Here is an 18,416-nt window from a genome sequence, read left to right as displayed (position 1 = left end):
CGACATAACATTTTTGTACAAAATTCTTAACAGTTTCGTGGATTCTCCTACTCTTTTGTCAAAGATTAATTTCATTAGTAAAGCTCGTCTTCCGGTTCGTAACACTCGTCATCTAAACATATTTGTGCCACCTCGCTTTCTCAAGAACTACACTCGAATAAATTTCTTCTACCGCAGTTTGAAACGCTATAACAAGGACTTCACTGACATTGACCTTTTCTCGCAATCGCTGCAGACTCTAAAAAGGAAATTATTCCCAGCACTTTCAACAGCATCGTAAAATAATTAGATAAATTCTGCTTTAATTTATATGTGTAAACCATTTATGTAATGTAATGTATTACGTTAACCAGTTATTTATTTAGCTATTTTGTAAATTGTTATGTTGTCAACACACTAGCATAATTTATATGTTTTTGTAAAATTTTCGGCGCTATTTGTCTATTTAATATGTAATTCTAATTGTAAAAATGTTGTAATGACTGTTTGTGCCAAAATAAACAAAATAATAAAATAATAAAAACACGACACACACAGAAGTGCGCGCGCGTAGGTACTCTCAATGTGTGTGAGTATGTGACATTGCATTTTCTGAAATTTAATTTAATTCGATGATTTTGCTTACATTTACTGTAACGATCAAATATTATCAATGCATGAGCTGAAAATTTCGTATTTTTTCATTTAAGTAAGCATCCCAATGAGGAAAAGGTTAAAAAAAAAATAGTCAAAATGTAAAAAAAAAACCAATAACATTTATTGTTTAAACTCAAACTGGAGGCATATATACCTTTTTGTAGGTATGTGAATTCCGCTAATGCGAAATTTAAACCTATTTATTTTACTATATTTACACAATTTAATAATTTTTACCTTAAAATAATTTTTACATTAAAAAAGTGTCAGATCGTGAAAGAAACAAAATAACAAAAACATCTTATATTACATATCAACAAGTTAGGCGACACTGACTAAAAGGTACGGTGTATATGGTTGGAACTCATGTAACTGATTCGAGATCAGATGGTGCTCAGTGAACGCTCGGTCTTCTTTCACTTTCAGCAATATTAAATCCATAACTGCACGAGCATCTTCTAAAGCGGAATGGCCCGCACTGCTTTGCTGTATTTTTCGTCCCAAATATTCTTCAGAAAGAACACGCAGAGAGCGACGCATCGGCAATCCTCTAGCATGGGGATACATCGCACAGGTATCAACGACTGCTGTATGCAATAATTTCAACACTTTGAAATCATTCTCCAGGGCATGTCCAACCAATATCGTATCCGTGCCAACAAATTCAAGAAGATCATTCTGTACATCTCGCAGTGTCTTGGTCGCGTGCTGCAAGTTGCGCGGCCTGATGCCCGAGAATCTAGTGTTATAACACAGTATAGACGAACTTGGTCTCACATAAGTTTGGTACACAAGTTGGCCATTTACATCTACGACCGCCACACTAGCTAACTCCAGTCCTGCGGTTGTATAACACATCTCTGTGTCTATTGCATACACCCCTCCGCGGTGCGAGCGTGGCCGAACATATCCTTCGAGTGGTCCATTCATACCAGGATTAGTTCCGTTCCATACATGAAAAATGCTTAAAGCGCAACCTTTGGAACCAAAACCTTCGTTGCAGCAAGCGTAATATCCATCCGCTGCACGACCCCAATGATAGGAGCAGAAGCCCTGGGTTAAATATTCACCGTCACGGGTCATATGAAACACTTTACGACAGCGAACACATAAATGTTCCACTTCTTCAGTTGCTTTTTCACTGTCCAAGCGCGGAGTAGATCCCGTTGAAATTACGCCACTGTTAGTTTCCGAACCAGGTATAAATTCAGGCGCATTCACATTCCAGGAGGTGAATATTGTAGGTCGTGGCGGCGGCGCATTCATGTACATCACAGCTTTTGTAGAGTTTGGCTCGATTTCTACGGGGTAACCAAGCTCCCACATCTGTGTACGCGAAAGCAGATGGGGTTGTAGGGCTGCTGTTAGTTCCTCCATTAAGATGGTCTGCGCAGACGGCGGTGAAGGCGGCCACGGCGACGCCGACATATCATTCTTGATCTGTTGCCAACGGTCTGCGGTGCTGGCGTTGTCTGCTGTCGATATGGCACCCTCCTCTTGACATAACGAACCGTAATATTGCTCACAAAAGTGTTGCATTTTCATTCGCTGCTTAACAGTTAAAAGTGATAGATTTGAGCTCTGAGGTTACTACGTGTGGACACTTGGGACGCTTACTAGTGTACTGAACCTGAACGCTTACTGTTCTTTCGCATTTCGCTAGCGAATGCCCCCGCCCGCGCGACGCCCCCGCCACGTGTGCGAACTGTAAGGGCCGCACACGCAGGAGGGGGGGGGAGAAGCCGAAAGCGACCGAACCCCAATCCGAGCCGGCCTCCCACCAGCGGGCGGACTCCCGCGCGTCGTCCGGGCTCCGGAATGGAGCCCCTCCCGGGAAGGGGTAGGTGCGGGTCTCCCGCACCCCTCCCCCGACCTCGCCCTAACGCATACGCGCGTTTTTCACGCGCCTGCCGCCGCCGTCTCCGCCGCTGCTGTCGCCGCTGACCTTACTGCCGCTGATGCCGCCGCCGCAGAGATGAATGTCAACACGGCGACGACAACGACCGCAGCAACATCCCATGTAGCCGCCGCCGTCACCGCCGCCGTCACCACCACCGTCACCACCGCCACCACCGCCGCCACTTCTTCTGCCGCCGACGCCGCCGCCGCCGCCACCTCCGCCGCCGCCAGCGCCGTCACCACGGCCACCGCCGCCTCCGCGGCAGTCAGGACCGCCTTCGCCGCTGCCGCCGCCGCATCCACACCCGCGCCCCTCGCGTCCCTGTCCCCAAAGGGATGGATGAAGAGGGACGCGGAGATTCTCGTCCGGCTGGTGAAGGGGAACTGGCTGTCGCCGGGGTTGGCCCAGTGGATGGCCGTATACCTGCGCCTCAAAGAAAATGAGGTGCGGGGGGTTGCCATCAGATCGTCCGCTGAAAGCGGCCGAGTGGATGCGTTTTCTTCACCCTCCTGGCCCGGACTCCCAACTGCCAGGAGGTGTACGCCATCAAGCCTATGACTATGTTCATCACAGTAACAGCCCGCGCACTGTATAAATATGTCAGGAAAATTGACTAACTTAAGCATTTTATTACATTCATTTTGGTACAATATTTTTTCATTATCGGTTCTATGACCCCATCCAAATTTATTCTTCACAGTGTTTGTTTGTGAATGGTTCAGTTTTTTGCTAACTATATTGAGATTACATTGTAATATTAGGGGCAAATGATCTGACCATAAGACATCATACCTGACATACACATCTATATATACAAAACAAAGTCGGCTTTGTTACAACACTTATAACTCGAGATCTGCTGGACCAATTTTCATGGTTTTTGATTTGTTGGATTTGTCTCCGCCCCGAATAGCAGAATATATCTTAAAAATACTGAAAAATTGACGAATACTTGAAAAATGCGTTATTTTCCCTAAAAGATCTTTAATTTCGGAGCTGTCAAATATTAGTGTCAAAATCTGTAAGTAATGATTGGCATTTATGAGTCATGTGGCATGAATGTGTGGGCATTGATGATTCAGTCACCTTCGTTCCATTATACCTATATTAGATTCGAGCTTTTACATATCTCTTTAGCAATAAAATTTTAAATATTCCGAATTCCGGTGGAATTCCGACGGTTCCGTTACGGTTTACAACACTTACTGGATAGCCCGTGTAAATAGGGCCTATCCTGCGGGGAGCGTAACCGAAAAGAAAAGTATGAGAAAAAGGAAATGGAAAGATATAATATTATTCAAGGCTAGACGACCGTATAACTAGGCAGTTTAAAAGATACTCACCAACATCCACCGTGCAGGAGAAATCCTCGCAGTGAGGCTGACCAGGGCTCTGGGAGGCTTCTAAGTTCTGCCGGCCGGCTATTGTAAAGTCCTTGAATATTACTGATTACACCAAATGTCTGTATGTTCACTTCACAAATCGAAGTAGTATAATGACTAACGACTAAATAAAACTCATAAATTAACAGTTCCAGTCGAAGATCAATTAAAAGAACGGAGAAGAGAAAAATTCGGAAGATTCCGACATTAAAGATATTGGCATGTTTTTAAAAAGAAAAACAACACACTATCGCTCATGTGGCCAGTCAGACGCTAACCAAAGAGGCCTTCCGCATTAGGTTTTTAGAAGGAGGTACCTCGCCACTACCTAGATGGTGCTAGCCTTGAATGAAAAACCTAAAGATATGGGTAAATAAAAATAAAAATGAAAAGATGGGACATATCGGTCCAAACATTCTCCCCGGCTTGGAAGTTCAAAGAACTTTCAAAGAAAATTAAGTTCGATTATAGGTATTAATTATTGAAATATATGTTAAGAGAGAACGTGGCTAAACCAAGAGACAATTAAACCATTAACGTAATTTAAAATTAAAGTATAATGCAAATGTATTTGAAGTGATTTATTGAGTTGATAAAGGATATAATTTAACAACCGGTCTTTTATATACACCATATTTTGTTTTAACTAAGGCAACTCTGACAATTCCATCATTGCCCGGATATACTTTTGTGATTAAATCTATAGGCCAAGTAAATGGAGCGAAGTGAATGAGATGAGACCCGAAATAAGTATTACTTTTTTTAAGTTTAAATCTTACGACAGTTCTAGCATCTAATATCCCGAACTTTAGTTTAAGAATGTAAATAATTAAACCGAAACAAAGAAGTTTATCAGCTTTGATTAACTTTATATGCTTATAGAAAAGGACACTGTGAACGACACGTTGTAAAAGTATTTCACATATTAAATGTGCCTTAATATTTATAACTGACACCTTCTTTTTGAAACGCAATATATAAAACGTAGTACGCAAAAGTTTCTCCCAGGAAGAAAAACGTTTAGAGAACTCATATAAAACAATCTTCAGCGATTCATTTTGATAAGTTAAAACATTGACTTTGAGTTCAGATAAAGAATCCATATTTGGTGGGTTGATAAACCAAGGAAGGTAATTCCACCACAAGCTATTGGAAATCAATAATTCAGCATATAGTATGACTGGGGCATTTAGGTACACCTTGAACATCGAGTGAGCGAGCTACAATAGAGAGGATATTCCTCTTAGTACATTTATCATGTACATCGCAAACAGTAACAAACAACTTGTCATCACCAGGCTCCCACGCGAGACCTAACACCTTGGAAAAATTCCCCCCATTAGAAATATTCACCGTACTTCGGTGAAACTCGGGTAAGTGGGACAACAGCTCAGAAGAGTTGCTAGTCGACTTGACAAGGTCGAAAGATCCTGCCTTAAATAGGGAAACCAATTGTTTGGACAAAGAAACTGCAATTTTATCATTAGGCACTGAATAAACTAAATCGTCTATATGAAGCCTACTCTTAGAAGCAGCGACTGCTTCAGGAAACTCATGAGACGTACCCTCGGCTAACTGCTTAACAGTTCTCATAGTGAGATAAAGGCTTGACTTCAGTCCAAAAGGTAAAGGACTGAATTGAAAAGCACGATTAGGTTCGTTCTCATTGAACCGAAACAAAATACGCCAATATTTCCGATCATTTTCGGGATTTTTAATTTGTAAATACATTTGTTTCATATCAGCCGTCATAGTTATTGGAAACAATCGAAAATCAATAAGTAATAAAAATATGTCCGCCTGTAAATTAGGGCCAACGTTAAAGATATCATTCAGAGAAAGACCAGTATGAGTTTTAACAGTAGGATCCAAAACTATACGAGGCATAGGCTTGTTGCTTGGCTGCACGAATAACCCCGTGGTGAGGAATGTAATAGCCCTCAACATTTAAAGAAGATTGGGGAACTTCAGATAAATAGTCATTATCGATGTAATCATGCATTACAGATGTGTAATTCTCCCTTAACCCGGGAGTATGTTTAAATTTTCGCTCTAAAGCCATAAATCGACGAAGAGCAATAGCCCTTGAATTACCTAATTCTGAAGGCGTGCGACAGAACGGCAGAGAAACGGAATAGCGACCACACTTGTCACGTGACACTGAAGATGTGAACAAATTCTCACATTCAGTTTCTTCCGGACTTAAATATTTAATCTGCGGTATCTCCTCTGACTCCCTAAATTTCTGAAGGACATCGTTAAGAGCGAACCCAGTGAACGAAGGAACAGAGGATGTTTTGGGTACATCACCCATCAAAAGGTAGTAGGTAGGTAGTCAATACAGCGGGTGGCGCGCTAGTGCCTGATTCAACTCTGTCACCTAGGTAAATATAGGGGAATAGCTGAGCGCCAAGGATTAAGTGTATATCCCCGGGAATGTTCCAGGTAAGGTCAGCCAAACAAATATTTTCTAAATGAGTAAAATCCGATTTATCAATAAAACAGGATGGCATGGCAATTCATCCGTAAGACAATCAACCACTAATGCACTAATTTGGTATGACTGTTTGCTGTCTACACGAGACTCAATATTTAAAACAACATGCCCATGAATAGGACGTGTTGACATACCAATTCCCTTAACAAAAGAATTACTTAATGGAATTATTGGTAAGTTCAATAATTTGCAAGTGTCGGTTGTTATAAGGTTATTCATTGAAGCATTTTCAATTAAGCAACGAAGCAACATCTTACTCGCATCCCTACCCTTAGCGTAGACCTGTGCCGTAGCTAGCAAAATAGCGCTCGAATGCACTTTAGTATTAAAAGACATCGAAGCGGCATCGGTAAACAAAGATGACGTCATAGGGGCGGGTTGATACGGCGGGTTCTGCGCGCCAATGGCGGAGTTCATTCTCAGGTTCGAAACATTCTCTACGACCTGACAAGCGGGCCGCTGACTAGTGCACGCGCACTCGACTCGAGATGAAGAATCAGTTTTACCGACTTGCGAAGTTTGGAAATGAGTTTTGCTTTTAATAGCATTTTGCTCAGAATTATGTACTCTATCGAAATGCAACAAAGTATGGTGTCGCTTGTTACATAATCCGCAAACAGCTGACGAATTACAATTGGAAACAGTGTGGTTTAATCCACAACAGTTAACACAACCGTTCTTAGATTTAATAAAATCATATCTACTTTTGGGTGAATCTAAATTGCGGAAAGATGAACAGTGATACAAGGCATGCTTATTGCCATGACAACAAGGGCATTTCTCAAGTGACACGGAATCAACAGTGTTGTCACTATGAGACAACAACGTGTATGTATTCTTCTTACGCGAGTTATTAGAAGACTGAGAAAGAGGTTTATTGACGTTCGAATTTTTAGAGCTTAAATTATTTGAACGTTGTAATATTTAAACTTGATCACGAATAAATGTAACTAAATCATCAGAGGACGGTATTTCTTTCTCACGTACCGATAACTCGAAAGCTTGTACAGATTGTGTGTCTAAATTACGTAATGCACAATTAAGGAAAATAAAATCAGACAATTCCGAAATCCCTAACTGTTTTAATGCTAATATAGAAGCAGAGTATTTCTCAATGAATATCTCTAAGCTCTGTGCAGTATAAGAAGTATTTTTCAAATCAAAAATATTAGACAAATAATGTGCACCTAGCGTGCGTTTATCTTGGTATCGTTTAACTAAGCTATCCCATATTATTCTATAGGTTTCGCCAGTAGGTACGATTCCGGCCGTGATCTTGAGGGCGTTGTGCGTTAATTTACCTATTAAATATTGCACCCGCTGAGAATCTGACAATTGAGTATTATTGTGAATATTAGATTTAAATGACTCATAAAAAATAAGCCAGTTCTCAGTACGTCCATCGAAACTAGCGATCTCAACGGCAGGAAGTTTAATATGAGTTTTATACTTACATTTTGATACCGTGGGCTCCTTGACCTTGACTTCGTCATTTACGTTATTACGAACACGTTTGATACGACAGTACAAATCGTCAAAGACGGCCAACTCTTGATAATTAGGAACAAATTTAGGGTTATCTTCCAGCATTAGCAAATTAATTTTATCAATTATTTTTTCAAAATTACCACGCAAATCGTCAATTGTCTCTGACGTGGCCATGAAACTTTCACAGGATTTTAATGTATAACTAGTAACTTTCTTTGAAAGTTCAAATATATCACTAATACGGGAAAAAAGCATTTGTTTTTTAGAATTCAAAAGGGCAATTTCGGGATTATTCTCCATTACATCGGATAAAGCCATTATGGAGATAGAAATGAAATAAATGAAGTCTTGTGGTATTTCACAAAACCAATAAATAATTATTATTGATTATTTCGGTATAAAATAATATCAGAAAACCGAAAATAACGTTAAGGGGATATGATTAAAATTATGCAATTATGACAAATTTTATAATATGGCGACAGGTGAAATCACTTTGTCGAATTTCCGTACCAATAATTACGTACGAATAATAATTACGTACGAATACTCAACGAGGTATTTCCTACCTTATACGCATAAATTATCCTAATGAGAATAATATTAAATAAAGATGGAATAGTATTAAAATGAGAAAATGCTAATAATTATGCACTTTCTTTGGAAAACAAAATGGCGGTCGCCCTAAGGAATTTACGTGCCAATTATAGTTGCGCACTATATTTCAAAAGATTGACCTAAACCAGTTCGTATCCGTGCTACCCTCTTTAATACCTACTTCGATATTGCTGATTATCGTTATTAGCATCACATCTAGATGTATTCAAGCTATGAGATTCATTCAATGTTGAGTTATGAAATTGCTTAACTAACTGGCTTAACGTTGCATATGTACCTACTTGTAATGTTTTCAATCTCCGCTGACATTCGTGTAAGATCTTTCAACAGTTTAGTGCAGTCTAGATGATCAAATGTGACCGGCGGGGGTTTTTCCAGTTGTCTCGCAACAAACACCGGCAGATTTTCTGGATCTGTTGATTTGAACAGCATAATTGTGTCATCCATATTACGGGATTCTTTTCCTTTTCTTTTTCGCTGTATTTTGCGTCGCTCCGTAGGTACTTACTGCACTAAATAGCAACTACTTTGAGTTTTTTATTTTTTTTACCCGTAAAAGCCGACACACAAATTCTCACTAGAGACTCCCCATCTATTAACGATATTTTATTTTGAATATACGATAACATTTCATCAATCACTATATTACAAACGTTACACTTAACTATGTCCGTCATTTTTACGTAAATTACGATAGCTCCGTACAAAAATCTTAAATCTTTGAAAAATCTTAAAATCTTTGAAAAAATTGTCACTATGCAGCTATTTGATGCTCTGAAGAACGTTATATCTCCTAACCAGCATGGATTTTTCAAAAGTAGAAGCGTAGAAACTAATATGGCTGCTTTTGTTGATCATCTGTCAAATGCTATGGAAAAAGATATGCAGATAGATGTCGTGTACACTGACTTTTCTAAAGCATTTGATAAAATCAGCCATAATTCATTAATTTTAAAACTTGGGAAAATCGGTGTGCATGGCAACTTACTCAGGTGGGTCGACTCTTATATAAGAAATCGAAGTCAGGCTGTATGTGTTAAAGGGTTTTGTTCTGGTTTCTTGCCTATCCCGTCAGGTGTACCACAAGGTTCTCACTTAGGACCGTTACTGTTTACTGTATATATTAATGATTTGGAGGTTTATCTCGAAAATACTAATCAACTATTCTACACTGACGATACAAAAATTTTTCGAGTTGTTGCTAGTGTTGATGATTGTAATAAGATCCAACAAGATTTAGATTCACTGTGCGGGTATTGTGGTCATAATCAGTTATTCCTAAATATCGAAAAGTGCCGGGTGATAACATATACTCGTAAAAAGAATTGTATTAAATATAATTATAATCTTAATCATACTCCGTTGACCAGGGTTGACTCACTTCGAGATTTAGGAATCATGATGGACAGTAAACTAAGCTTTAAAAATCATTATGATCACATTATCCGCGGAGCTTTCAAAAATCTCGGCTTTATTAATAGAATCTCCAAGCCCTTTAAAAATCGTGACACTATCAAGATCCTCTATTTCAGCTTTGTAAGATCCATTTTGGACTTTTGCAGTAGCATCTGGAATCTTAATTATCAGGTTGATGTGGATGCAATTGAGAGAGTGCAAAAGAAATTTTTGAAGATTCTTAACTTTAGAACATGCTTAATAAATACCTCTTACAATGATTCCCTTGTTCACCATAAGCTACTTTCCCTAGAAGATCGTCGAACTCAATTCGACATAACATTTTTGTACAAAATTCTTAACAGTTTCGTGGATTCTCCTACTCTTTTGTCAAAGATTAATTTCATTAGTAAAGCTCGTCTTCCGGTTCGTAACACTCGTCATCTAAACATATTTGTGCCACCTCGCTTTCTCAAGAACTACACTCGAATAAATTTCTTCTACCGCAGTTTGAAACGCTATAACAAGGACTTCACTGACATTGACCTTTTCTCGCAATCGCTGCAGACTCTAAAAAGGAAATTATTCCCAGCACTTTCAACAGCATCGTAAAATAATTAGATAAATTCTGCTTTAATTTATATGTGTAAACCATTTATGTAATGTAATGTATTACGTTAACCAGTTATTTATTTAGCTATTTTGTAAATTGTTATGTTGTCAACACACTAGCATAATTTATATGTTTTTGTAAAATTTTCGGCGCTATTTGTCTATTTAATATGTAATTCTAATTGTAAAAATGTTGTAATGACTGTTTGTGCCAAAATAAACAAAATAATAAAATAATAAAAACACGACACACACAGAAGTGCGCGCGCGTAGGTACTCTCAATGTGTGTGAGTATGTGACATTGCATTTTCTGAAATTTAATTTAATTCGATGATTTTGCTTACATTTACTGTAACGATCAAATATTATCAATGCATGAGCTGAAAATTTCGTATTTTTTCATTTAAGTAAGCATCCCAATGAGGAAAAGGTTAAAAAAAAAATAGTCAAAATGTAAAAAAAAAACCAATAACATTTATTGTTTAAACTCAAACTGGAGGCATATATACCTTTTTGTAGGTATGTGAATTCCGCTAATGCGAAATTTAAACCTATTTATTTTACTATATTTACACAATTTAATAATTTTTACCTTAAAATAATTTTTACATTAAAAAAGTGTCAGATCGTGAAAGAAACAAAATAACAAAAACATCTTATATTACATATCAACAAGTTAGGCGACACTGACTAAAAGGTACGGTGTATATGGTTGGAACTCATGTAACTGATTCGAGATCAGATGGTGCTCAGTGAACGCTCGGTCTTCTTTCACTTTCAGCAATATTAAATCCATAACTGCACGAGCATCTTCTAAAGCGGAATGGCCCGCACTGCTTTGCTGTATTTTTCGTCCCAAATATTCTTCAGAAAGAACACGCAGAGAGCGACGCATCGGCAATCCTCTAGCATGGGGATACATCGCACAGGTATCAACGACTGCTGTATGCAATAATTTCAACACTTTGAAATCATTCTCCAGGGCATGTCCAACCAATATCGTATCCGTGCCAACAAATTCAAGAAGATCATTCTGTACATCTCGCAGTGTCTTGGTCGCGTGCTGCAAGTTGCGCGGCCTGATGCCCGAGAATCTAGTGTTATAACACAGTATAGACGAACTTGGTCTCACATAAGTTTGGTACACAAGTTGGCCATTTACATCTACGACCGCCACACTAGCTAACTCCAGTCCTGCGGTTGTATAACACATCTCTGTGTCTATTGCATACACCCCTCCGCGGTGCGAGCGTGGCCGAACATATCCTTCGAGTGGTCCATTCATACCAGGATTAGTTCCGTTCCATACATGAAAAATGCTTAAAGCGCAACCTTTGGAACCAAAACCTTCGTTGCAGCAAGCGTAATATCCATCCGCTGCACGACCCCAATGATAGGAGCAGAAGCCCTGGGTTAAATATTCACCGTCACGGGTCATATGAAACACTTTACGACAGCGAACACATAAATGTTCCACTTCTTCAGTTGCTTTTTCACTGTCCAAGCGCGGAGTAGATCCCGTTGAAATTACGCCACTGTTAGTTTCCGAACCAGGTATAAATTCAGGCGCATTCACATTCCAGGAGGTGAATATTGTAGGTCGTGGCGGCGGCGCATTCATGTACATCACAGCTTTTGTAGAGTTTGGCTCGATTTCTACGGGGTAACCAAGCTCCCACATCTGTGTACGCGAAAGCAGATGGGGTTGTAGGGCTGCTGTTAGTTCCTCCATTAAGATGGTCTGCGCAGACGGCGGTGAAGGCGGCCACGGCGACGCCGACATATCATTCTTGATCTGTTGCCAACGGTCTGCGGTGCTGGCGTTGTCTGCTGTCGATATGGCACCCTCCTCTTGACATAACGAACCGTAATATTGCTCACAAAAGTGTTGCATTTTCATTCGCTGCTTAACAGTTAAAAGTGATAGATTTGAGCTCTGAGGTTACTACGTGTGGACACTTGGGACGCTTACTAGTGTACTGAACCTGAACGCTTACTGTTCTTTCGCATTTCGCTAGCGAATGCCCCCGCCCGCGCGACGCCCCCGCCACGTGTGCGAACTGTAAGGGCCGCACACGCAGGAGGGGGGGGGAGAAGCCGAAAGCGACCGAACCCCAATCCGAGCCGGCCTCCCACCAGCGGGCGGACTCCCGCGCGTCGTCCGGGCTCCGGAATGGAGCCCCTCCCGGGAAGGGGTAGGTGCGGGTCTCCCGCACCCCTCCCCCGACCTCGCCCTAACGCATACGCGCGTTTTTCACGCGCCTGCCGCCGCCGTCTCCGCCGCTGCTGTCGCCGCTGACCTTACTGCCGCTGATGCCGCCGCCGCAGAGATGAATGTCAACACGGCGACGACAACGACCGCAGCAACATCCCATGTAGCCGCCGCCGTCACCGCCGCCGTCACCACCACCGTCACCACCGCCACCACCGCCGCCACTTCTTCTGCCGCCGACGCCGCCGCCGCCGCCACCTCCGCCGCCGCCAGCGCCGTCACCACGGCCACCGCCGCCTCCGCGGCAGTCAGGACCGCCTTCGCCGCTGCCGCCGCCGCATCCACACCCGCGCCCCTCGCGTCCCTGTCCCCAAAGGGATGGATGAAGAGGGACGCGGAGATTCTCGTCCGGCTGGTGAAGGGGAACTGGCTGTCGCCGGGGTTGGCCCAGTGGATGGCCGTATACCTGCGCCTCAAAGAAAATGAGGTGCGGGGGGTTGCCATCAGATCGTCCGCTGAAAGCGGCCGAGTGGATGCGTTTTCTTCACCCTCCTGGCCCGGACTCCCAACTGCCAGGAGGTGTACGCCATCAAGCCTATGACTATGTTCATCACAGTAACAGCCCGCGCACTGTATAAATATGTCAGGAAAATTGACTAACTTAAGCATTTTATTACATTCATTTTGGTACAATATTTTTTCATTATCGGTTCTATGACCCCATCCAAATTTATTCTTCACAGTGTTTGTTTGTGAATGGTTCAGTTTTTTGCTAACTATATTGAGATTACATTGTAATATTAGGGGCAAATGATCTGACCATAAGACATCATACCTGACATACACATCTATATATACAAAACAAAGTCGGCTTTGTTACAACACTTATAACTCGAGATCTGCTGGACCAATTTTCATGGTTTTTGATTTGTTGGATTTGTCTCCGCCCCGAATAGCAGAATATATCTTAAAAATACTGAAAAATTGACGAATACTTGAAAAATGCGTTATTTTCCCTAAAAGATCTTTAATTTCGGAGCTGTCAAATATTAGTGTCAAAATCTGTAAGTAATGATTGGCATTTATGAGTCATGTGGCATGAATGTGTGGGCATTGATGATTCAGTCACCTTCGTTCCATTATACCTATATTAGATTCGAGCTTTTACATATCTCTTTAGCAATAAAATTTTAAATATTCCGAATTCCGGTGGAATTCCGACGGTTCCGTTACGGTTTACAACACTTACTGGATAGCCCGTGTAAATAGGGCCTATCCTGCGGGGAGCGTAACCGAAAAGAAAAGTATGAGAAAAAGGAAATGGAAAGATATAATATTATTCAAGGCTAGACGACCGTATAACTAGGCAGTTTAAAAGATACTCACCAACATCCACCGTGCAGGAGAAATCCTCGCAGTGAGGCTGACCAGGGCTCTGGGAGGCTTCTAAGTTCTGCCGGCCGGCTATTGTAAAGTCCTTGAATATTACTGATTACACCAAATGTCTGTATGTTCACTTCACAAATCGAAGTAGTATAATGACTAACGACTAAATAAAACTCATAAATTAACAGTTCCAGTCGAAGATCAATTAAAAGAACGGAGAAGAGAAAAATTCGGAAGATTCCGACATTAAAGATATTGGCATGTTTTTAAAAAGAAAAACAACACACTATCGCTCATGTGGCCAGTCAGACGCTAACCAAAGAGGCCTTCCGCATTAGGTTTTTAGAAGGAGGTACCTCGCCACTACCTAGATGGTGCTAGCCTTGAATGAAAAACCTAAAGATATGGGTAAATAAAAATAAAAATGAAAAGATGGGACATATCGGTCCAAACATTCTCCCCGGCTTGGAAGTTCAAAGAACTTTCAAAGAAAATTAAGTTCGATTATAGGTATTAATTATTGAAATATATGTTAAGAGAGAACGTGGCTAAACCAAGAGACAATTAAACCATTAACGTAATTTAAAATTAAAGTATAATGCAAATGTATTTGAAGTGATTTATTGAGTTGATAAAGGATATAATTTAACAACCGGTCTTTTATATACACCATATTTTGTTTTAACTAAGGCAACTCTGACAATTCCATCATTGCCCGGATATACTTTTGTGATTAAATCTATAGGCCAAGTAAATGGAGCGAAGTGAATGAGATGAGACCCGAAATAAGTATTACTTTTTTTAAGTTTAAATCTTACGACAGTTCTAGCATCTAATATCCCGAACTTTAGTTTAAGAATGTAAATAATTAAACCGAAACAAAGAAGTTTATCAGCTTTGATTAACTTTATATGCTTATAGAAAAGGACACTGTGAACGACACGTTGTAAAAGTATTTCACATATTAAATGTGCCTTAATATTTATAACTGACACCTTCTTTTTGAAACGCAATATATAAAACGTAGTACGCAAAAGTTTCTCCCAGGAAGAAAAACGTTTAGAGAACTCATATAAAACAATCTTCAGCGATTCATTTTGATAAGTTAAAACATTGACTTTGAGTTCAGATAAAGAATCCATATTTGGTGGGTTGATAAACCAAGGAAGGTAATTCCACCACAAGCTATTGGAAATCAATAATTCAGCATATAGTATGACTGGGGCATTTAGGTACACCTTGAACATCGAGTGAGCGAGCTACAATAGAGAGGATATTCCTCTTAGTACATTTATCATGTACATCGCAAACAGTAACAAACAACTTGTCATCACCAGGCTCCCACGCGAGACCTAACACCTTGGAAAAATTCCCCCCATTAGAAATATTCACCGTACTTCGGTGAAACTCGGGTAAGTGGGACAACAGCTCAGAAGAGTTGCTAGTCGACTTGACAAGGTCGAAAGATCCTGCCTTAAATAGGGAAACCAATTGTTTGGACAAAGAAACTGCAATTTTATCATTAGGCACTGAATAAACTAAATCGTCTATATGAAGCCTACTCTTAGAAGCAGCGACTGCTTCAGGAAACTCATGAGACGTACCCTCGGCTAACTGCTTAACAGTTCTCATAGTGAGATAAAGGCTTGACTTCAGTCCAAAAGGTAAAGGACTGAATTGAAAAGCACGATTAGGTTCGTTCTCATTGAACCGAAACAAAATACGCCAATATTTCCGATCATTTTCGGGATTTTTAATTTGTAAATACATTTGTTTCATATCAGCCGTCATAGTTATTGGAAACAATCGAAAATCAATAAGTAATAAAAATATGTCCGCCTGTAAATTAGGGCCAACGTTAAAGATATCATTCAGAGAAAGACCAGTATGAGTTTTAACAGTAGGATCCAAAACTATACGAGGCATAGGCTTGTTGCTTGGCTGCACGAATAACCCCGTGGTGAGGAATGTAATAGCCCTCAACATTTAAAGAAGATTGGGGAACTTCAGATAAATAGTCATTATCGATGTAATCATGCATTACAGATGTGTAATTCTCCCTTAACCCGGGAGTATGTTTAAATTTTCGCTCTAAAGCCATAAATCGACGAAGAGCAATAGCCCTTGAATTACCTAATTCTGAAGGCGTGCGACAGAACGGCAGAGAAACGGAATAGCGACCACACTTGTCACGTGACACTGAAGATGTGAACAAATTCTCACATTCAGTTTCTTCCGGACTTAAATATTTAATCTGCGGTATCTCCTCTGACTCCCTAAATTTCTGAAGGACATCGTTAAGAGCGAACCCAGTGAACGAAGGAACAGAGGATGTTTTGGGTACATCACCCATCAAAAGGTAGTAGGTAGGTAGTCAATACAGCGGGTGGCGCGCTAGTGCCTGATTCAACTCTGTCACCTAGGTAAATATAGGGGAATAGCTGAGCGCCAAGGATTAAGTGTATATCCCCGGGAATGTTCCAGGTAAGGTCAGCCAAACAAATATTTTCTAAATGAGTAAAATCCGATTTATCAATAAAACAGGATGGCATGGCAATTCATCCGTAAGACAATCAACCACTAATGCACTAATTTGGTATGACTGTTTGCTGTCTACACGAGACTCAATATTTAAAACAACATGCCCATGAATAGGACGTGTTGACATACCAATTCCCTTAACAAAAGAATTACTTAATGGAATTATTGGTAAGTTCAATAATTTGCAAGTGTCGGTTGTTATAAGGTTATTCATTGAAGCATTTTCAATTAAGCAACGAAGCAACATCTTACTCGCATCCCTACCCTTAGCGTAGACCTGTGCCGTAGCTAGCAAAATAGCGCTCGAATGCACTTTAGTATTAAAAGACATCGAAGCGGCATCGGTAAACAAAGATGACGTCATAGGGGCGGGTTGATACGGCGGGTTCTGCGCGCCAATGGCGGAGTTCATTCTCAGGTTCGAAACATTCTCTACGACCTGACAAGCGGGCCGCTGACTAGTGCACGCGCACTCGACTCGAGATGAAGAATCAGTTTTACCGACTTGCGAAGTTTGGAAATGAGTTTTGCTTTTAATAGCATTTTGCTCAGAATTATGTACTCTATCGAAATGCAACAAAGTATGGTGTCGCTTGTTACATAATCCGCAAACAGCTGACGAATTACAATTGGAAACAGTGTGGTTTAATCCACAACAGTTAACACAACCGTTCTTAGATTTAATAAAATCATATCTACTTTTGGGTGAATCTAAATTGCGGAAAGATGAACAGTGATACAAGGCATGCTTATTGCCATGACAACAAGGGCATTTCTCAAGTGACACGGAATCAACAGTGTTGTCACTATGAGACAACAACGTGTACGTATTCTTCTTACGCGAGTTATTAGAAGACTGAGAAAGAGGTTTATTGACGTTCGAATTTTTAGAGCTTAAATTATTTGAACGTTGTAATATTTAAACTTGATCACGAATAAATGTAACTAAATCATCAGAGGACGGTATTTCTTTCTCACGTACCGATAACTCGAAAGCTTGTACAGATTGTGTGTCTAAATTACGTAATGCACAATTAAGGAAAATAAAATCAGACAATTCCGAAATCCCTAACTGTTTTAATGCTAATATAGAAGCAGAGTATTTCTCAATGAATATCTCTAAGCTCTGTGCAGTATAAGAAGTATTTTTCAAATCAAAAATATTAGACAAATAATGTGCACCTAGCGTGCGTTTATCTTGGTATCGTTTAACTAAGCTATCCCATATTATTCTATAGGTTTCGCCAGTAGGTACGATTCCGGCCGTGATCTTGAGGGCGTTGTGCGTTAATTTACCTATTAAATATTGCACCCGCTGAGAATCTGACAATTGAGTATTATTGTGAATATTAGATTTAAATGACTCATAAAAAATAAGCCAGTTCTCAGTACGTCCATCGAAACTAGCGATCTCAACGGCAGGAAGTTTAATATGAGTTTTATACTTACATTTTGATACCGTGGGCTCCTTGACCTTGACTTCGTCATTTACGTTATTACGAACACGTTTGATACGACAGTACAAATCGTCAAAGACGGCCAACTCTTGATAATTAGGAACAAATTTAGGGTTATCTTCCAGCATTAGCAAATTAATTTTATCAATTATTTTTTCAAAATTACCACGCAAATCGTCAATTGTCTCTGACGTGGCCATGAAACTTTCACAGGATTTTAATGTATAACTAGTAACTTTCTTTGAAAGTTCAAATATATCACTAATACGGGAAAAAAGCATTTGTTTTTTA

The 18,416-nt window shown here is 40.1% G+C and overlaps 3 protein-coding genes across 3 annotated transcripts in view; all 3 read right to left on the bottom strand.

Moving 5' to 3' along the window:
* Positions 1–18,416, bottom strand: part of LOC106132098 (transducin beta-like protein 2) — a 178,945-nt gene that overhangs the window by 49,608 nt on the left and 110,921 nt on the right. The window lies entirely within an intron of this gene.
* Positions 958–2,204, bottom strand: LOC132902406 (exonuclease GOR-like). The gene has a single exon (XM_060947373.1). The coding sequence runs from the start codon at positions 2,179–2,181 to the stop codon at positions 958–960; it is 1,224 nt and encodes a 407-aa protein (XP_060803356.1). The 5' UTR covers positions 2,182–2,204.
* Positions 11,206–12,452, bottom strand: LOC132902405 (exonuclease GOR-like). The gene has a single exon (XM_060947372.1). The coding sequence runs from the start codon at positions 12,427–12,429 to the stop codon at positions 11,206–11,208; it is 1,224 nt and encodes a 407-aa protein (XP_060803355.1). The 5' UTR covers positions 12,430–12,452.

This window comes from Amyelois transitella, chromosome 13 (assembly GCF_032362555.1).
Source record: "Amyelois transitella isolate CPQ chromosome 13, ilAmyTran1.1, whole genome shotgun sequence".
Classification (NCBI taxonomy): domain Eukaryota; kingdom Metazoa; phylum Arthropoda; class Insecta; order Lepidoptera; family Pyralidae; genus Amyelois; species Amyelois transitella.
The sequence above is the reverse complement of the archived record's forward strand: the minus strand, read 5'-3'. Positions and strand labels throughout refer to the sequence as shown.